The 21,862-nt window shown below is 46.9% G+C and overlaps 1 protein-coding gene across 2 annotated transcripts in view; it reads right to left on the bottom strand.

Annotated features, from left to right (window-relative positions):
• The window catches only part of DUSP29 (dual specificity phosphatase 29), a 35,144-nt gene continuing 13,282 nt past the window's right edge, over positions 1–21,862 (bottom strand). For both annotated transcript variants that reach the window (XM_061197207.1, XM_061197197.1), the window contains 2 exons: positions 9,263–9,483; positions 1–245 (listed from right to left, as the gene is read on the bottom strand). In XM_061197207.1, the coding sequence (XP_061053190.1) occupies positions 1–245; positions 9,263–9,483 (466 nt within the window). The remainder of the gene's footprint in view (positions 246–9,262; positions 9,484–21,862) is intronic.

Here is a 21,862-nt window from a genome sequence, read left to right as displayed (position 1 = left end):
TTACAGCTCCTTCTCACCAGCCTTCTCACCGTCCCCGCCGTGCCGGGCCTGTCGCCTCTGCTGCACCAGTTGCTTGTCCAGTTCCCGGAGCTGCTTCAGAAAGCCCCGGTTGGGTAGGACACAGCGGTTCTTGGCCACTTGTTGGATGGCGTCCACCAGGGTCATGTTCCTGTGGATCATCAGGTAGGCCAGGACGAGAGTCGCTGACCGGCTGCGGCCCATGGCGCAGTGAACCAGGATCTTATCTGCAATGGAGTGGGGAGAAGAAATACCCCCATTGTAGGGGCAGGGTGGCCCGGAGGTTGGGGCATAGGCGTGGGGCTCACGCAGAGCCAGCTCAGATCCTGACTCTCCCACTATTGTGGGACCCTGGGCAGGTTACTGAGTGGCTGGGAGCCCCAGCTTCCCCGTTTGTACAATGGGGATACTGTCAGTATCCTCTTCATTAGGGTCGGTGTGAAGGCAATTGGTGCAAAGCAACTTGGTACACTGCTTGGTGCATATTAATGGTTCAGTAAGTCACAGATGTTATTATTGTTGCCTCGGTGAGGAGGAGGAGGGATTGAAACTGATGCTTCCTACCTGCCAAAGCACCTCCAAGGGAGAGCCTTGTGAGTTTTTTTTAACGCTCACTTTTAATTTATTTATATTTATAATATATTCATATTATTTATTTACTTAATGCTTACTTATTTTGAATAGGGCAGCCACTAGGGTTCAGATTTCAAAAGGTATAAAATGATGGCATTGAAAAGCCTCCCTCCCACCCACCTCCTCAGTTCCCCAAAGCAACAAGTATTACCAATTTCTTCTTCCGGAGAATTATCTGTGCATATACTTAGCAAAAACATATTTTTTCTCTTCTCTTCTTGCCCAAAAGATAGTAAGCTTTACACACTTTTCTCTACCTTGCTTCTTCCATTTAACAATATATCTTGGAGACCTTTGTATATCAGTCTCTGAGGAGTTCTCTCTTTGTTATTTTTTCTTGTGGCTGCACAGAGTTCCTCTGTATGGATGAACCATAATCCACTTTAAACGGGGAGCATTCCATCCCGTCCACGGCTGCAGGTGGATTGTGGAGGAATGCAGGCTTTCTGCACCATTTGCAGTGCTGCTGCATTTGACCTCGGATACGGAGAGAGCACCCACAGTCCCAAAGGGCCCTTTGAGGGGCCGAGACAGAGGGTGCAGTCTGCTTGCCGTGGAGTCTGTGAGCATTCACGCGGCCCCAGGAGCCTGCAGAGCCCTGGCCTTCTCTCTTGCAGCCCTGGGTTCGAGAGTCGGTTCTGCTACTAACCACCTGGGTGTGGGGTAAGCCACTCAGCCTGTGGCACCTCGACTTCCTCAACTGTCAAAAGGGGCAGCAACCTCAGATCAGCTGTGAGCAAAGCCAATTCAGTAAAAATCACATGGTCAGATTTTTTAAAAATTAAAATAGTTTTATTGTGTCATGTGGTATAACCAGGGGATGAATATTCTTACAACTTAGGTGACCAAATTGTCATCTAGATCAGCGGTTCTCTAAGCATGAGCCAAGACCCTGTGGGTTCCCAAGGTACTCAGGAGATCTGTGGAGTTAACATTATTTTCAAAATAGTACTATGGCGGTGTTTGTCTCTTTCACTGTTTTGACATTTGCACTGATGGTACAAAGGCAGTGGTGGGAAGAACTGCTGGTGCCTTAGCGTGAATTATGGCAGGGACACTGAACTGTAGTAGTAATTGTTGCATTCACCACCAAGCACTCTTGGGGAAAAAACAAGCCAATTTCCCTTAAGAATATCTTTGATGAAGCAGTAAAAATTAATTTTATCGAATTTCAGCCCTTAGTTACACTTCTTAATGTTCTGTGTGATGAAATGGGATGTGTACATAAAGCACTTCGGCTGCATACCGAAGTACGATTGTTATCTCAAGGAAAAGCTTATGGGAGATTGAGTTGCAAGCTGAATTAGCCACTGTTTCACGAAACACCATTTTTATTTAAAAGAGTAAATGACAGAAAAACCATGGTAATTCAAACTTGGGTATTTGGCAGACTTTTTCTCGAAGGTGAACAAAGTGAGCCTGTCACATCAAAGAAAACAATTGAGAGTATCCGTTGCCAGTGATAAAATGCAAGCTTTCAAGCAAAAATTAGAATTTTGGAAAACTTGTATCTACTGTGAGATTGACAGTTTCGCAATACTCTTAAGATTTTTCTGTTAAGATCGGCAGTCATATTAACAAATGTGTCTTCTGACAATGTACAGTGAAAGTGTCAACATTTGGAAGATCTGCATAACTTAGTGAACAAGATTTTCCACATAACCAATGTGAGATATTACAAAATCATGTGTGGGTAAAAAATCCATTCAAAATGCAAGAGAGACCAATGGATTTTCATGTAACAGAGTATGAAGTTTATAGATATGGTTTCAGATTCCACATCACAACTCACCTTTAAGACGCTATCACTTGTCAAGTTTTGGTGTAGTATCAAAGAGGAATATCTACAGTTTTCTGAAAAGGCTGTTAACATATCCCTTCCTTCTCCAGCTATATATCTGAGTAAGGCTGGATTTTCTCCATATACTTCCACCAAGACACCATATCACAACAGACTGAATGCAGAAGCAGATATAAAAACCCACCTGGATTCTCATAAGCCTAACATCAAAGAGATTTGCAAAAATGTAAAATAATGCCATGCTTCTCCCTACTTTGTTTTGGAAAATATAATTTATTTCATAAAAATATGTTAATATGCAATGGGTTCACTTTATTAGTTTTAAATAAATAAATATTTTTACAATTTTAAGTTCTTATTTCTAATAGAGTAGATATTGATAGATCTACCCTACATAAATGCTCTTTGAGGCCTTCAATAATTTTTAGGAGTGTGAAAGGGATCTGAGACCATAAAGTTTGAGAACTGGAAGAACTAGAAGCATCTCCACACTGGACTTCCCTGGTGGTCCAGTGGTTAAGAATCCCCCTGCCAATGCAGGAGACACGGGTTCGAGCCCTGGTCTGGGAAGATCCCACATACCACAGGGCAACTAAGCCGGTGCACCACAACTACTGAGCCCATGCTCTAGAGCCCGTGAGCCACAACTACTGAAGCCCATGCGCCTAGAGCCCATGCTCCTCAACAAGAGAAGCCATCGCAATGAGAAGCCCATGCACCATAACGAAGAGTAGCTCCCGCTCGCCACGACTACACAACTAAAGAAAGCCCTCCACAAGAAAAAAGCTCCCTTCCGCCACTATCATGGCAACAGCTGGGCTGAATGAGAAATCCACCACTATCATGGCAACAGCTGGGCCGAATGAGAAATCACCATGAGAAGCAGCTTTCCATCCTTCATGCCTCCATTTGGTGGCGCTCTAGAGCTCACATAGCACCTCAACATGTTTTATCTCATTTCATCCTTAACACAACCATCAAGGTTTCATTATCCTCATCCCTGCTTTACAGATGGGGAAACAGCTGAGGCGAAATGACTGCTAGAGGTCACCCAGAAAGATGGTGCCATCTCTAGAAATAGTTCAAAGCAACTTGTTATTGAGACCCTACTGTGTGGCGGCTACTTGCTGCTGTGCTCTGGGGACAGAAAAAGTAATGAGATTAGCGTCTCTGGCTGTCCCCAGCACTGCCACCACTGCCATCCCAGTGGCGGCCCTCTCCTGCGGTCCTGGGATCCCTTTGCTGGGGTCAAGCTGGCTGGGGCAGCTTGAGCTGTGTGACCCCAGTGCTGTCCCTGTTCCTGAGTCTTATGCCTGAGGCCTGGAAGGATGACCAAGGAGACACTCATGGACATCACTGGGTTTATGGAGCACCAGCAGGAGATGAGAAGAGCTTGGCAAAGAACACTTCTGAATGGACGTGGCTCCCCGTGTCCCTCTCACCTCCACTCCCCACCTGCCTCATGGGACCAAGCCCAGGACAGCGGTGATGGTCAGCAACTGTGGCAGTATGAGCCGTGCAAGTGGGCCCAATACCAGGCACCAGGATTCTCTTTCCCCACCCACCCCAGCTGGAGAGGCCTGCACACCCCGCCCTATGGTAAGGACCCTGCTGGTGGCCTTTCCACACACACAGTGCTGACACAGAAGGCGCCCATAAAGAACTGTTAATTTTATCACGATTCGTTTCCACGAATCTCCACAGGCTAAGCATGCGGGCCTCCAATCCCCATTGCTGAGCTGCAAGAGTGTGGCTGCCTTTTCCCCGTGCACCTGGACCGGAAAGGCCAGAGGGCGAGAAGCAGGGCGGCTTCTTCAGTGCTGGGTGGGGTTTGGGGGCGGCTGGCCCAGCTCATGGACATGACTGTCCTCCTGGAGTGGAATGTCTACCTCTGGTATTCTAATCCCCACAGACTGTTGCAGAGGCTGCCTGGCTCCTTGCCAGCTCTGCTGATAACTAAAGCGTTTCTTCCTCCACTGGCAAAAAGGGTAATTCTTTCTGTCATGACTAAAGACTTGAAACAGACGAAAGCTGTAGTTCATTAAGTCTTTAGGGAGCCTGAAGTCTGTGAAGCGGGAGGAGGGGGAGGAGAGAGAGAGGGGGAAGGGGATGGGGGTCCTCCGCTCCAGCAGAAGCTCCTCCCGGCTGAATTTTGCTTTCACGACAGCAGCGCTAATGCCGTCCGCTGTGTGAGCTTGGTGGGCCTCCTAGGGTAGAGGACCTGTCCCCAGAGTCTCAGGGCACTGCTCCCTCTTTGCTCTGTGGCTCTGCTAAGCACCACCCTTTGGGGCCCAGCGTTGGCTGGTGAGAAACTGCTCTCAGGAGAGTTCGGGAGACATGCAAGGAAGGCTGCATTCAGCCGGTTCACAGCGTGGCCCACACCAGAGGAAGCCGAAGGGAGCATTGTCAGGCTTGGCATTTTCTAGGTCAGTGGCTTTCACACTTCTTTGTGTGACAGCCCCCTCCCGCCCCGTGCAAATCATAAAATTCACAGCTAACAAGTACATGGGTTCAGCCTACCCCATATCTTCCAAGCACTTTATATGTTCGTTGTAGTCAGTCCTCAGAACAACCTGATGAGGTAGATGAAATTAGTATCCCTGTTTTATCGAGGAGGTAGCTGAAGTGCAGGGAAGCAATGTGTCTGAGTCACACAGCTGGGAAGTGGCAGGACTTTGATTCAAGCCCAGGCCACTGAAGCCAGAGGACTTAGATGTTAAAGGGGCTTCACAGGTATGTGTGTATCAGACAAGAGTGTCACAAAATAATTTGTGCTTTTATTACATGCAGTGTACGCTGATGTCTTCTATTCTTTCCTAATCTTTTCAATTTTTGTTTTTTTTAAAGAAATCCTAGTCAAAGCCACTAAATTGATTTTACAACCCACTGATAGGCCACAATTTACGTTTGAAAAATGATGGTTTCAATTAAATATTTCTCCTTTGGCCTTCACCAAAAGGTGAATTCCCACAATCTTAGGAAGAAAAGCCAAATCCAGAACCTCTACTGTTTACCTAATGGCACGTTTTCACTGGCAACCAGAAGGTGGGCCTCTGTCACTCAAATCAGACGTATAGGCTAAGCCTGTTATCACCAGCCACCCCCCGACTTCCTTGGTTTGCGGAGGAGGCCCTTTGTCTCCCACTCACTACCTTGGAACCTGCAAAAGCAGAGTTCCTACTTCTCCCAAAATAGTTCTGCACACATGGAAGTCCTCAGAAAAAGGATGCATGGCATGTTTTAGAACTGCCAGGGGGCAGGCTTGTATGTGCTGCAGTGGGTCAGGATACCCTTAAAATACCCTGAAAATCTGGTCTGATTAAAGCTCAGAAGCGCCAGAGAAATAGTCTCTTGCTCAAACACAGACTTCATTTATTTCTTCAAACCTACCGTATCCATAATAGATTGTAAGATGGCTTCCAAAGCAGCCTGTGGACTGTTTGTTCAAGAAAAAGAAAGAATAAAAGGAGAGTGGTGATACTAAAATCTGATCTTTAGAGCCTCATGGTATCCACCCTGGGATTTCTTAGAAGATTTCATTAAATTAAAACCACAGTAACTCAGCTCTGAGGATGCTGTGCCAGCAGCAGTGAAGGCAGTCCAAATGGGGCTCCCGTGGCAGTATGTTGTCCGTACTTCTTTTTCTGATGAAGAATGACAAGTTCAGTTGTTTTAGATCCTATAACCAGCTGGAATGTCTCACCTTCCATGATATTGGGTGACCTCTTATACAGCAAAGTTACCAGATGCTCAAAATAAGGACAAAGGACTCTTCCGTGAGGCCTGAGTGACAGAAGCGATGCCCGTTGGCCCCTGATTAACTCTGTGACCCTCGGCACATCAATTGGCTTCTCTGGGTCTCTGTTTCCCCAGCTCTCAGGGCAGAACACTGGACTAGATTATCTCTAAGATTTTTCAAGAGTGTCTGAGGTTGCCTGGTGAGTTCTTTCGGAAGGGTCAGATCAGGGTAGGGCAGACACAGGAGTGGGCCCCATGTGGCTGATTACAGACCACACGTACACCTCTGTAGCACCACAAGGGATGCTTTTCAAAAAGAGGGAACGAGACTGGCTGTGAGGAGCAGTGGTGGGAAACGGTATACACTAAGCTGAAACTAGCCAAGGAAGAACAGGAAAGACAGAGAGAGGAAAAAGACATGTCTTTGCCTTTTGGCCAGACTGTCCATCAACACCTCTTACATCAAGAATATAATAAGAAACATACGAGTGCGTCTGGCTCCTAAAATGCTACAGGAGTGTCCCGTGGTTTTCCAGGGCGTGACTAGACCCGTCCAGGCTGCCTACCGCCTGTGCCATACAGGCTGAGCACACGCCATCTCCACGTATGGAGTCTCTGACAATGCTGACGAGCTTTTTATTTTGTTACTCTGACTACTCAGGGCACAGGTTACAAACTGACAGCCATTGGGTTTCTTTTGTTTGGGCTGTGCCGCGTTTTCAGAGATTTTCAATTTGTTGCCAACACTTAAAATTTGAGCAATTTTACGTTAAAATCCAGATTGGAGACTTTTTCTGAAAAGTCAGATCTACCACATTGGCACTGATTCTCACAAGACAATCATTGGCTGGGACTGAGTAGCAGCTGTGCCCTTTGGAGGGGATATGGGGCTCTCAGCTCAGCCACAATCACCCTCTCCCCTCACCCCACGGCCACACGCAGCCAGCGTCGTTCATTTATGGCCTCTGCCTGGTCCTGAAGGGTTGGGGTTTGAGCCCTCAGCTTGAGGAAGTCTTTAGATATGCAAATACAAAGGGCACAGAGAAGGGAGTCTGGCCTCCCACTGGCAACAGGGTCCTGTCCTGCTCCCCATCCCTAGCCAGCTGGTCTAGGCCCACACTCCCTGCATGTCCTCTGACCTGTGGATATGCTTTTCCCTCTTGACCCTTTCTCGGCTAGGTGCTTTCGACCACCCGGTCTACCTGTCACGATCCACACCAGCCTGACATCTCCACATCGATGCTCTGAGATCTGCCCAGGCCTAAACATATGACCCCAAAGCCCATTCTTTCCTAATCCGGCAGTGGGGGCAGACTCTAAAATGGCATGCCAGGACCCCGGCAGGCTGTCCTATGCGTGTATCATACCACTGTAGTTCAAAGTTGGAATGTCTTTTTTTCCTTTTTTTTTACCCCCTCTGGGGTTTGGAAACTTTATTATGATGATGTGCATGTGCTGGTGTGGTTATGTGCTTCGTGGTGCGAGACCTCTCTTTATCAAACACATCTGACAGCCTGCTGCGCACCAGGTTCTAGGCTAAGTGCTTTTTGTGGGTTACTGCTGATCCTCATTATAACCTTTCAAGGTAAATATTTTCATCACCGGATGGAGAAATCAAGGCTTAGAAATCACATTGTTGTGCAGCGTGAATTTGAATGCAGCCTTGTCTTCTCCAAAGCCTTCCAGGCCCCTTCCATTAAGGGGATGGTTGAAGATATAGTAACGTCAAGTTGAGCGCATTAAACAGAATCGGAAGGATCGTGTGGTGGTAGCTTTTTGTTTTTTCATGTCAAATATGTTTTCAGTTAACTTCAAATACTGTGAGGCGAATTTCACCTTATGGTGATGAGTCAGAGTCCAGTTGCTTTTTTGATCCTGCTTGGAAACCCAGAATGTGCCTAACACAAAAGATGGTCCATAAATAGACTCATAAAAAGGATGACTTTGAAATGAGGCATCCCCTAAGACAAGAACTTCAGCTCTGAGGGTTTTTTTTTTTTTTTCCTTCCCTCTGTCATAGCCTTATGAGCCAAAATAAAGACAAACTCTGGCCAGCTGCAGGTTGCAGTTCCTGAAACAGGCCAGTTGGTCAGTCACTGAGCCTTGCAATCCAAACCACTTGTGGTAAGAAAGGCCTTTAGTAACTGTATACCTTGAATTATGTGATGGCCCCATAAAAGGGTGTGACACATGGGGCTGAAGTCAGAGCACAGATCAGGGAGTTGAAGTCCCTCTGGCCTCTGTGGAAAGTCACTGAGATACATCCTGCAGTAATCACGGCATACTGGCTCAGCCAGATGCATACCTACACTGTGCCCTTCTCTCCAGAATAGCCTCGTAGACTACCTGGATTAGGGCCGCTAAAACTGCATTTTGGGTACAAGGACTAGCGCTGTGATTTAAAAGACGGTTAATTAACTTTGGGAAACTTGGACATCATGAGTGCAAAACTCAGATTCTCAAATATAGTTTTGCCACTTAGAAAGAATAGGTTGTCAGCTTTCTACAGGAGGGTTCACTAGACTGAATATGACTAGGGTGGGAGGATGAGGGAGGCAGGTATGAACTTGGTTGGCTGGCAGGAGAATCTGAAGTCTCCCCTAGATTCCCACTCAAGTCAGCTCCCTGAGGGTTTTCGAGCATCAAGGCCCTTGGCTATTAGTCTGGTCTGGACCCAGGCACAATTAGCACCTTGGCAGCATCCCACCTTTGAGGGCTCCCAACCACCCCTGGCGTTCAAAAGATGGCTGCTGTGCCTTAGGGAAGACAGATTCAGGCCAAAGGCCTCTCCTCTGAGCCCTCCTGATTCTGATTTCCCATAGCGGCAACCAAGGGCCAAACCCCAGCAGCAGCAGGCTCAGTGGTGCTCACAGCCTCCAGGGGAGCAGACATTTCCAGCAACCCTGGCAGGGCGGGATTTGCGAGGGGAGCTTACTTAAAGTGTGCAGATGCCTCTTCCCACCAGGCTGAGGGGCAGGGCCTCGGGCTGGGGGTGGGGCCTAGGGCTGGGGCGGGGCCTTGAGGTGGCCAAGGGCTGTGGGCGGGGCCGTGCGCGGGCCGAAGGTCTCTTACTGTGATTGTAGCGGAGCGCAGCATCAATGAAAGCGGCCGCTGGGTAGAAGAAGACGCTGAGGTCGAAGGTGGGCAGGTCATCGGCCTCGACGCCGTGGTACTCAATGGCCATGTCGCGGTAGTAGTCGGGCCCGGTGTCTACGTTCCAGCTGCCATGGGCCGCGTTCAGCACGTGCGTGAAGCCTGCCTTCTGCAGCCTGTAGCGGTCCAGCGCCGTCGCCCTGGGTGCGAGGGAGAGAGGCTGGTCGGCTGCGCGGAGCCTTGGCCTGGACCTGGGGGAAAGTCACGGGCAGCCCACGGGTTTCTGCTCTCGATTCCGGCTTCCAAAATAAGGCCTAGCCGTTGAAATGAAGGACTTCCCTAGTCCAAGCCCTGCTCTTACTGACCCCTGGACCACTGTGCCTTATTCTTTCATTCACCAAATACAGAAGAGCTTGGTGCTGGAGACTCCAGTGGTCCGTGGGAGTGGACTGTCAGCTGCCAGATCCCCTCTAAGGCCATCAGAATAACCTGTTCATCAGGCAAAGCTGAACGTAAGGGAGAGGGCCACCTTCATAGAGCCTCGGGGAGACCCTTTAAAGCGGGCCCCTCCTCTGAACCCTCTGGATGTTTACAGTGTTTGGAGGTTGGGGCTTGAATGAATGGTTTAAGATGGGTCATTCAGGGAATTTCCTGACGGTCCAGTAGTTAGGACTCCACCCTTCCACTGCAGGGGGCATGGGTTCGATCCCTGTGCGGAGGACCTAAGATCCCGCAAGCCCTGTGTTGTGCCCTCCCCCAAAAAAAACAAAAACAAAAACTTGGGGAAAAAAAGTAAGATGGGTCATTCAGTGTGAGGGTTTGATTGGGATCTGGCAAAATTCTTGATGTTCAAGAGATTGGTGAACACAGTGCAAAACCTTTGCTTTGATAAGTGAATCATTGTCTACTTGGGCAAAGCACTGTTCTGAAGAGGAGAGCTGTTTGAGCAGTCTGTTATTGGAATTGATTTTAGGAAGTTCTTGAAGCCAAGAATTTCCAGGAACAAAGAGTAAAAGTCATGTTAAAGTAGGTGGCCTTGGAACATGGGGCAAAGGAAGCAGGAGTTATTTCGGCCTAGAAGGGCCAGGGGATACTTTATTGGAGAGAGGGCTTTGAGCCTGCCTTACTACAAGTGTCAACACTTGGTGGTGGAGGGGAAGAGGGAGGCAAGGGCACACCCAAGCCAAAGAAATAGCACAACCTAAGGGATGGAGGCTGGAGATAATGAAGGCCTTTCAGGAAATGTTTATTATTTCCTGTAACCAATCATTTATCCCCAATTTAATGATTTAGAATCTATTGTGTGCCAAGCACTGTCCTGGGTACTGATTATGCAGCAATAAGCAGGTTAGTCAAGGTCCCTCGGGAGGCTTAGATTCTGATGGGGAAGGCAAATAAGTGGATAAATAATTTCAGATAGCAGTAAGAGCTGTGTAGAGTGACCATGGTCCTGTTTTTGGTAAGGTAGTCAGGGAAGGCCCCTGTGGGGAGGTGGCATTTAAGCTAAGACTGAGGGGTGATAAGGGCCTAGGCAGGGGAAGAGTTGGAGGGAAAGTGTTTCATCCAGGCAGAGGCAACAGCAAATGCTAAGAACAGAAGGGAGACTAGTGTGGTTGTAATAGCAAGGGTGGTAGTGGTACAAGGGGAAGCTGAAAAGGGGGGCTGGTTCACGGTGGGCCCTGTAGACCATAGGGAAGAGTTTGGATTTTACTCTAAGTAATGTGGTATGCCACATGCCACAGAGGAGTTTAAGGAAGGGCTGAGCATTGTTTACTTTTTTAAAGATCAGTCTGGCTGATGCATGGAGATGGGTTGGAGAGGAACAAAAAATAGAAGCGGGAGCTCTGTTTTAGGCTGTCACGGTTATACAGCCAAGAGAGAAAGGTGGCTGGACTAAGTCACAGCAGACTTGCTGATGGATTGGGAATGGGGGCAGGGAGGAGGGGACTGGTTTGGCCAGAGCATAGCATATGAGAGGAGAGATGAGAAAGGTCTGGAGAGGGAGTGTGGGATTTGACCATGGAGTGCTTGGATGTCAGGATCTGCATTTGGGCGTCAAGGAGAGAAGGAGAGCTTTTGATGGTGTTTGAGGAGGGTGATCCCATCTGAGCTTCGAGATGACATCTCCCTCAACAGCACAAAGCCCAGTTCTACAGCTCAGGGAAGAGGTGACAACGGTCTGGAACTATAACAGTAAGAGGCTAAAAGTGGCAATGCGCTCCAGCTGAGGACTCATCTCAAGGCCACTGGTAAAAGGACGTGGACAGAAGTGAGCATATTGGATGCCAACATGGATCAACACCCTGGGCGGGGAGGGTCCATGCAGTAGAAACACAAGCCATGGTCCCTCGGCCAAGGGCCCCTCGTCTATAGCTGGTTTCCTGGGGCTTTTTATTGGTCATGAGAGGAACCACAGTGGAGTCCAGTGTTTGGGAGAGGGAGACCTGAACACAGGCATTGAGCTTTTAGAAACATGTGCAAACAGCCCATGGGAACTGAGGCGTGGGGAGATGGGGAGTTCCACCAAGCCCCGCAGCTGGCTTTTAGGGCTGCCATCCTGACTACGAAACCCATTCTGCTTTCAATTTTTCCTCAGAAAGGTCTGTTTTTCATTTTTCTCCTCATCCCAAAGTATGTATACAACAAACATTATGCTTTGGGGACATAGATCTGCGCTCAATTAAAGCCTCCACTAATGCAGTCCATCTTGCTGAGTAGCAATCAACCTTACTTTGAGGTTGAGCTCAGTGGAAAAATTAAAATTAACTGTCCTTGACAGGAAGTTCCTACCCACCATAAAGACTGGTCTCGCTGGGTTCCGCAGCTGGGTTTCAACATAATCAAATGGCAGTAACAGTTTGCACTTTGCTGCTTTGGGGGTCAAGGATCAGGGTAGATATGCAACAAGACTCATTGCGTGACACCTCTACATTCACCTCGCCGCCCCACCAGAGCTGGTTTTGACTGTGTCTGAGGGAGAGAAAGGGGCTCATGCGGAGGATTAGACCTGGTGGGTATCCTGAAGCCCATTGCAGGTTTTCGGGCTCTGTGGCTACCTGGGCCCGGAAGGGGAGGTGGTGTCCTCACACACCCCTCTGGAGATTTCTCCCAGCTTGGTTTACTTAGAGTCCAATTGAGGGCTCTGGGTGGTGTCCACGGCAGGATGGGGATTTGCAAATACACAGAGTGACTCTCAGTAGACAGTGGCTGTTTTGGAGGCAGATCCCCAGTTGGCCCAGACACCTAGCTCATCTATCACTGGGAGTTGGGTGGGGTCGGAGGGTGCCGCCTGGTGCTGAGTTGTTTAATTTTCTTAACTTTCAGGGCCACCTGCTCAGATATGTGGGAAAGACTAAGAAATGTGCCTCTGCTGAAGGAGAAAAGGTCAGAAGAAAAACAGGGTTAAGAAGTTACTTCTAGGATTTAGGTGGTTCAGGAGCCTAAACAACAGTTTCTGGTTGTTTAAGAAAAATCCTAGGTGTAAGTAATCTATTGAGGACACGGGGTGGGAAGGGGAAGCTGGGACGAAGTGAGACAGTGGCATGGACATATATACACTACCAAATGTAAAATAGATAGCTAGTGGGAAGCAGCTGCATAGCACAGGGAGATCAGCTCGGTGCTTTGTGACCACCTAGAGGGGTGGGATAGGGAGGGTGGGAGGGAGATGCAAGAGGGAGGAGATATGTATACGTATAGCTGATTCACTTTGCTATACAGCAGAAACTAACACAACAATGTAAAGCAATTACACTCCAATAAAGATATTAAAAAAAATAAAAATAATATGTCATCTAATTACAAAAATAACACATGTTCTATGCAGAATGTGGAAAACATATTCCCTCCCACACACACAAAAAAAACACCTGTATTTCTACTCCCTAGAGATAAAGACTATTTGCCTTTTGATATAAGATCTTCCAGTTGTAAGCAGAAACTAACACACCATTGTAAAGCAGTTATACTCCAATAAAGATGTTAAAAAAAAAAAAAAATCTTCCAGTTGTTTTTCCATGAATAGATTTGTATATTTTATATAAAGGTTGGGGTGGGGGTTACAATACTATATATACAGTTTCCAAAACTTTGCATGGTGATATATTGTAAACTTTTTTTTTTGAAGCATTTTTTAAAGTTTATTTTATTTATTTATTTTTGGCTGCGTTGGGTCTTCGTTGCTGCGTGTGGGCTTTCTCTAGCTGCGGCGAGCAGAGACTTCTCTTGTTGCGGAGCAGAGGCTCTAGGCGCGCGGGCTTCAGTAGTTGTGGCACGTGGGCTCAGTAGTTGTGGCTCATGGGCTCTAGAGCGCAGGCTCAGTAGTTGTGGCACACGGACTTAGTTGCTCCGCGGCATGTGAGGTCTTCCCGGACCAGGGCTCGAACCCGTGACCCCTGCATTGGCAGGTGGATTCTTAACCACTGCACCACCAGTGAAGCCCTGGCAGGTGGATTCTTAACCACTGCGCCACCAGGGAAGTCCCTGTAAACATCTTGTTAGGTCAACATACAGCCTTCAATAGCTGCATACTATTCCATTCCATAGGTAAATCTCAATTTTACCTCACCAAGCTCCTAGCTTTGGACATTTGTGTTCTCTCTCTCTCTTGTCTCTCTCGTCTGTCTCTCTCCTGGAGAGAGAGTGATGGGTGTTACAATAAGAAACACTGTAAACAAACAACTTGCTGTGTTTCTTTGGGCACATCTCTGTGTCCTTAGGAGAGATTTTTTTGAAGTGGAATTGCTGGGTCAACGGACATGAGCATTTTAAACACAGTTGATACTCATTACTAAATTATCTTCCAGAAAGTTTGCTCAAATTAACATTCCGATTTTTGTTCATTGCTAATTTCATACACCAAAAAAATATGTCTCATTTTCATTAATTTATTTTAGCAATGAGGCTGAACATTTTCTCCCACGTTTGTTGGACTTGTACGGTTTTACTTTTGAAGAACGTTGTCACATCCCTGTTTTTGACCCAGATCTCTTTAGCTCTTGTCCCTGCCCGTGAACCTCTGGCCTCGCTCTGGATTCTGAATCTGGGTTGGAGGGCCAAGGAAGGGACTTTCTTCCTCAGAGACCTTCCCTCCCTTCCTCCTTCTCCAGCCTGGCCCAGCCTCCTTCCAGCCCCTCAGAGTTCCTCCAGGAAACTTACTTTAACCAGCATACCCTCCACGTTGAGGAGTGGCAAGTAAGAGCAGTCTCCCTGGGCAGAGCTCTTGGCATTCCACTTTTTCAGACCCCTTGGGGGCCCTCCTGATTCCCAGCCTACATACCTCAGCCCCTGTCCGGAAGTCCATTTCCCACAGATGTGTGCTCTCACAGAGAGAAGGAGGGACATGCAAGTATGCGTCTGTACAAGCCATCCACCAGCTGCCTTGCAGTGGGGAACCAGATGCTCCCGTGTTGCCAGGATTCTGCACTGGGCATTGACGAAAGTCCACTAAAGCTTGGGCAGTTCTCCGTACCCTCACGTCTGTGAGGACCCACTGAGTTCCCGCACCTAATCATGGACTCCTGTTTGCCCACGGCCCACATCCTGTAATCTGGCACCTTATTTATTCTGATGCATGTGACACTTGTGGTGGCACATCAGTTCGTGGGCGTGACCCTGATGGTGACCTTCTCCTTCTCTGGAGTCTTGACCACACCTACTCCTTGCAAGTGAATTTTAAAACAGCAGGCACATTTCTAGCTTTTGATCTCCCTCAATTCACCTGATATGAAAGCGAAATTCACTAGCTGTCTGGTTTTTTGGGTGTTCTTGTTACTTGCTGATGATGAAGCTGTTTGGTTGTGAGGCTCTGCAGAAAACACAGGGCTCACAGGTGTAGTTTGTAAGCTTGAACCGCTGCATGAACCAAAACAATGACCCTCTGGGACCCTCAGTTTTCTTTATTTGTTAAATAGAACCAATTACATTGGCAGTACTTTCCTTACAAGATTCTTGTAAAGTTGAGTGATGCGATATTCAAGTTTCTTTAAAAGGTTAAAAGATAAATTCCGGGGTGGGGGGCAAACAATAGGAAGATGCACGACAAAATGTTATCAGTGGTTATCTCTGGGTAACGGAATTATAGGGAATTTTAATATTCTTTTTGTCTGTGCTTTGTAAATTTTCAGTAATGAACATAACATATATTCACTTAGTGGGTAAATATATACCATGATTTTTATTGATGTTCTATCCTTAGTTCTCAGGAGAGACTGTTGCAAAGACATAAGGTGGTCTCGGTGTTTTTAACTCCTTAGAAATCTCTCCATCATCTTCCCCACCCCCCTAGGCTCTAGACCTCCAAGGATGGAGGCTAAGAGGGGAAGGACAATGCATGGGAAGCCTGGTTTCAAGAAATGGTGTTGTATTAATCACTAGACTAGGCATTTGGCTAACCATGAAAGGAAATGGTTGACATCGCTGGGTGAAAAGCTTTCACCCAGCATGAGAAGGCCCAGCCGGGCCAGGGCCACCGCGTCTTACCCTGGGCACCTTGCCCATGACTGGTGCCCAGTTGTACCTTAGTCGCCTTCGGTACCTGGAGGCTCAGAGTCTAGGTTTTCTAGTTCTTTCAGGTGACATTCAGCATGTTAAATTGTCAACCTTGGCTGTGTTTTTGCTGCCCACCCTGGAGAAGCGGGTCAAGTTTTAGCTCTACTTGGTGCCTCAAGGCTGAATTAGTCCTTTCTTTTTTGGGGGGAGAGATTGCAGCTGTCCAGGTGCACCAGTGAGAGGTCCTCTCTTGAGCTGAGGACCGTCTCAGCCATTGATTTGCCTTCACCTCACTCTCCAGCCTCTTCGGCTACAGGCCAGCCCCAGAGCTGCCACTGGCTTCAGAGGCTGTTGGTCTGGTTGGGAGCAGAAAAGCAGAAAGGGTGAGCTGGAGAGACCCCTGGCAAGTGAGCTCAGGCTGGGTGGAGCTGGTACAGGCATTTGAAGAGTCAGGCTTTATAGGGAGGGGCTGCTGGCTGTCGATGACCCCAAAAGCCAGACCTTGGAGGCGCCTGTAGTTATAATAAAAATAGGGCTCCCACCATTCAAGCAGAAGCAGCACAGCTTCACAGAGCCTTGGTGTTGGCTTATAGGGCTGCCTCTATCGTGAAAGGGAAGAGAGATTTCTCAATTATCCCGTTGCAGCCAAGCCTTACTCTGGGGAGCCTGTCCTGCCTGGGACTTCACAATCTCTTTGATGGTAGCCAGGATATTTCCCCTCCTGCTGACTACTGGGGAGAAACAAGACAGAAAGAAAAAAGAATGTGCTCAGAAAATGGAAGATGTGAATGAGATTTAAGTGAGAATATTTAAATTACAGAAACTTAGTGCTTTCAAGCATCCTCAAGCACTTCTGAAGCACCCACTTAGGGACTGCTGATTGATAAGAGGTGATGAATTATTCTTATCTCATCATCAATGCCGGTCCCTGGCTCTCTGGAGGGCAACCCTTGGTTAACCTAATTTGAATCTAATTTGTACGACTTAAAAGTAATAAAACAAGTACGTGCTTGAGCCTAATAAAGCCTAATTTATTTAATAAGACATTTCTTAAAGAATTTTACTTTAGAGCTGGAAGGGACCTTGGAAATCATCCCTTTATTTTACAAATAAAGAAACTGAGTCCCAGAACAATAAGATGTTTTGCCAAAGGCCACACGGAATGGCCACCCACGCTGGAGGCTTGAACTCTCTGCCCCGAATCCTGCTGGAGGGCTTTCGCTCTACACAACACTGTCCCTAAGGTTCCCACTTGCAGATTCAGGCCCCCTACCAAGTTGTGGGAAATGGGTGGGAGAGGGTGGCTGTGCCTTGAGCCCTTGAGTGAGGAAGACTTCCCCACGAGGCCATCCAAAAGGTGGCTGCCTGGCCTGGACCGACCCCCGCCGCTGACCCAGCACATTCCACACCAGCCACATCCCTCTCCTGTCGGTGGCCTCTTCTCGCCAGGCTGGGGTGATGGTGGAGTGGGTGGGAGGATGGGGGGGGACATCTCTGCTCTCCTCAGGCTGGTAAGCAACAGACACGTGGAGTCACCAGGCATCCCACTTGGTGATCCCCTTGGGATAAGCTGAGATTGAGAAAATGCTTTAGGCGTTCTGAAACCCACAGGCGTGTAGGGCTTTGATGTGGTACTGCCCCCTCAGGCCTTAGGCCACCCGGGTCCCTGGAAGGCCGGGACAGCATCTATGGAGGGAGTAGGCTGGAGAAGGCCCATTAAGAGGGACTTCCTTCCTTCCAACCTGGACTTGGGTTCATGACAGCATCTCCTGGGAGAAATTCGACCAAGGGTGTTTTCTGTCCCAAGGCTGCCCTTAGCAGAGGGACGCTGAGTGGCAAAGTGTAATGACTGTTCTTTACCTTCGTCTCACACTGTGAGTTGGATTTCCAGAAGCTGCCCGATCTCTAATAGTTCACACACAGTGGGTGTGCCAGGAACTGTGCTGAGAATCAGCTGTATTAACCCATTGAATCCACATCTTCTAGGTGAAGAAATTGAAGCTCAGAAAGCTTGAGTGACTTGCCCGAGGCCACATAGGAACCAGTATCTGACCCAGACGTTGTGGCTCCAGAGCAGATGCCCAGCCATTCTGTTCTTGAGGAGAGGGGAGTGGGGAAAGAGTGAGCTGCTTCTTGGGGGTCAGTCTGGTGCCCAGCAGGTCCCAGGCATCGTTGGTCTAGACTTCAGGAGCAGCCGGTGGCTCTGGCTGCCTCAGGACACCCATTCTCACTCCTGGATCCTAACCACCTTGACTTTCAGATCCTTGGCTTTTAAGAATCTTAGGCTTTTTTAGGGAACGGAAAAACTCAACCTAAATGCAAATATCAAGTTAAAACTGAGGCTTCATGCATGAGGAGCCAACTCTGAGCGTTTCACTGCTCTGGGCAATACCTACAAAGAGACGGAGAAACACGGGCAGCTGTGCCTGCTTTCAGCCGGGCTGTAACCTTGGTGTGGTTGCATTGACGGTGGAATTAACTTCTTTCTCAGTAAGCATCTGTGAGTCTCATTAACCTTGTTAAGTGGGTGTCAAGGAGGGACCCTGAGCAGAGATGGGGACAAGGTCAGGTGGGTGCTGACCTTGGTCCTCTCCTGGGCTGTGCACGCAGGTCACACACACTGACTGTGGAGCCTGCCTAGACTGTGCATGTGTGTGTTTGTTTGGGGGCTCAATTAGGCAGAGCTGGATTGAATCAAAAGGGCAGTGACATTCCCTTGGTTGAAGGAAGCAAACTTATGGTCGGATGTCAAGGAAGTAAGCGTATCTTATTGCGTCAAACCCTATTGTCTGTCACTCTATTACACTAGGCCATTTGTATCCTGCTCAGACACTCAGTGGCTTCCTGAATAGAGTCCCTTGGCCCTGACCTACCTTCCCAGGTTTCTTTCTCACTAAGTAGCAATAATAACAACATTTGCATTTGTCTGTTACTTCATAATTTACAAAATGCTTTCACATTCCATTATTTCTTTGAATCCTCTCAGTGACTATCTTTAGAGGCCGAGAAAGGTGAAAGGACCTACCCAAAGCCTCTGCACCTGGAGACGACTGTGGCTGTGGTACATTGTGTGTTACCGTTTAGAATGTTTGCTGCCCATCCGGAGGGGTGGGTTACACTTTCCTGCCCCATTGTCATGAGGCTTTGGCATGGACTTGATTTGGCCAGTGAAATGTGGGCATCAGGGTCTTGTGTCACTTCCGAGTCAGTCTGTGGTTTGCCATGTCTCTCTTTTCTCTCTGCTGGGAGCCTGACAATATCCCAGAGAGGAGCTGAGTCCTGAGTCCTGGAGTCGAGTGGAGAGACCATGGACATGTCACACGAGGGAGAAGTAAACCACTGTTCTGGTAGGCCAACAAGATGTTGGGGATACCTGTCATCACAGCACAGCTAAGTCTAAGCTGATCACACAGTAGTCAAACTTGGCTTAATCTCAGACCCTCTGGAAGCACACTCTCTACTGCATTCATCCCCAATGTTCCAGATGAATCACCCTGTTTGTTCGCACCTCCATGCCTTTTCTCACCCTGTTCCCTCTGCCTAGAATTCTATTGAAATCCTATCCATCTTCCAAAGCCAAGCTTAGAATTCACCTCTCCTGTGATGCTTTCTCAGATCCATAATACCAAGCACTTACTGAGCATTTACTATGTGGCAGCTACTACTCTAGCACTTCACTTGTTTTAATTCATTTAATCTTCACCTGTGAGATAAGCCTTGTTACTGTTGCCATAGAAGAGGAAGAGAGGTAGAATAACTTGTCCAAAATCACACGCTGGTAAATGGCAGAGCCAAGACTCAAACCCCATGCTCCTTCCAACCCACTACCTATTTCTCTTTCTGTTCCCTGTTACATTTCTACGCATCTCTTCTCCTCAACTGGAAAACAGCTTCTTTATCTGACTGACCACATTTTCTTGATCCTGGTTTGAGAATATACACTGCCACTGCCTGGTGGTATACCCTTGGGCTGGTCACTTAATTTCTCTCAGCCTCAGTTTCCTCTTTGTATCTCCCAAAGCTCCTAGCAAGGTGCCCAGTAAATACTGACTGACTAAATGGATGAACTCCATGAGCCTTGGTTTGCTCATTTTTTAAATGGGAGAGATAATGGTACCTCCTTCATAGAGTTGTTGGGGGGTTTCAATGATGCCTAGCACAGGGCACGGCACATGGTAAGAATCCAATATAATTTGGCTATTGTTACTATTATAAGCTGTAGGAAAGGTAAATGTAGTATGTAATATACAGAGAGAAAAATCTTACTTCTCACCATGGGGATTGGGAAAGCTAACTTCATGGCAGAAGTGACTTGAGTGGACTTTGAAGAATGTATAGAATCTGGACACGGAGATGAGGTGAAGGGAAGGGCATTTTAGGCAAAGGGAACAGCACAGAGAAAGACACAGAGACAGTGTAAATCTTTAAATCTTAATCCTCCTTCCCCTATTTATACCATTTGTAGGGTCAGATCTCAGGAAATAATCCTAAATATTAAAAATAAGTTTATGCATAAAGATGTCCACTGCAGCATTATTTATAAAAGTGAGAACGTGAAACTGACTGATATGTCCAATAGTAGGGAAAGTGGTTAAATAAATGATCTTCTATCCATCTGATATAATACATATATAATTATAGTTACTATTATATTATAATGAAATATATGAGAAGTACATAATAAGGGAAAAGTTTATGAATGATGCTATGTGGAAAAGAGACAAGATAAAATGAATGATCAATATTGTCGCAACTATATAAAAAGAATTTAAAACCAAATGTATCATGTAGAAAGTGTAGGAGGAAATGTACTGCAGTCTTAGTAGGCGTGGCTTGGCGTGATGGACTTGGGTGATTGTTTTGAGATATTTAAGTTTTCTTCCTTACATTAATCACTATTTTATTATTATAGCTAGACTTTTTTTTTTTTAATTAACTAATTAATTAATTTATTTTTGGCTGTGTTGGGTCTTAGTTTCTGTGCGAGGGCTTACTCTAGTTGCGGCAAGCGGGGGCCACTCTTCATCGCGGTGCGCGGGCCTCTCACAATCGCGGCCTCTCTTGTTGCAGAGCACAGGCTCCAGACGCGCAGGCTCAGTAGTTGTGGCTCACGGGCCTAGTTGCTCCGTGGCATGTGGGATCTTCCCAGACCAGGGCTCGAACCCGTGTCCTCTGCATTGGCAGGCAGATTCTCAACCACTGCACCACCAGGGAAGCCCTATAGCTAAACTTTTTGAGTGCTTACTCTGTACTAGGCACTGCACTAATATTTGACATATATTATCTCAATCCATACAACCCTATGAGGAAGGTTCTCTTGTTAACCTATTACAAATAGGGAAGCTAAGAGGTCTATATTTATACAATGAGTTTACATTACTTTTAAAATAGGAAAACAATATAGTTACTACGTTTATGTAATATTTTATCATTAAAAGATAAGAGATTCAGATTCCCCCCCCCCCCTTTTTTGCTACTTCAAACAACGATAAACATTGTTGTACATATTTCCTTGTGTATTGGTACTCTTATTTCTGTAAGTCACATTTCTGAAAGCGATATTTGAGGTCAAAGTGTATGCATGCCTTTTTTATTTTGAACTAGTTTTAGACTTACAGAAAGGTTGCAAAAATAGTACAGAGATTATTTGGCAATAAAAAAGAATAAAACACTGATACACACTACAGCTTGGATGAACCTTGAAAACAGTATGCTAAGTGTAAGAAGCCAGTCACAATAGGCCATTATTATTCCATTTATATGAAATGTCCAGGATAGGTAAATACATAGAAACAGAGCAGATTGTTGGCTGCCTAAGGCTGGGGGAATATGGGGAATTGAGAGTGATTACTTAATGGGTTCAGGGTTTCCTTCTGAGGTGATGAAAATGCTTTGAAATTAGATGGTGGTTGTACAACTCTGTGAATATAATAAAACCACTGAACTGTACACTTTAAAAGGGTGAATTTTATGGAATGCAAGTTATATCAATAAAGCTATTGTTTTTTAAAAAGTAAACAATAGAGTCCCTATTTAGGGGAACCCAGGTTCCCCAATGTTCACAACTGAGAAATGATTGGATAAATTACG

Source organism: Eubalaena glacialis, chromosome 1 (assembly GCF_028564815.1).
Source record: "Eubalaena glacialis isolate mEubGla1 chromosome 1, mEubGla1.1.hap2.+ XY, whole genome shotgun sequence".
Taxonomy (NCBI): domain Eukaryota; kingdom Metazoa; phylum Chordata; class Mammalia; order Artiodactyla; family Balaenidae; genus Eubalaena; species Eubalaena glacialis.
Note: the sequence above shows the minus strand (reverse complement) of the source record. Positions and strands in the feature narration are given on the sequence as shown.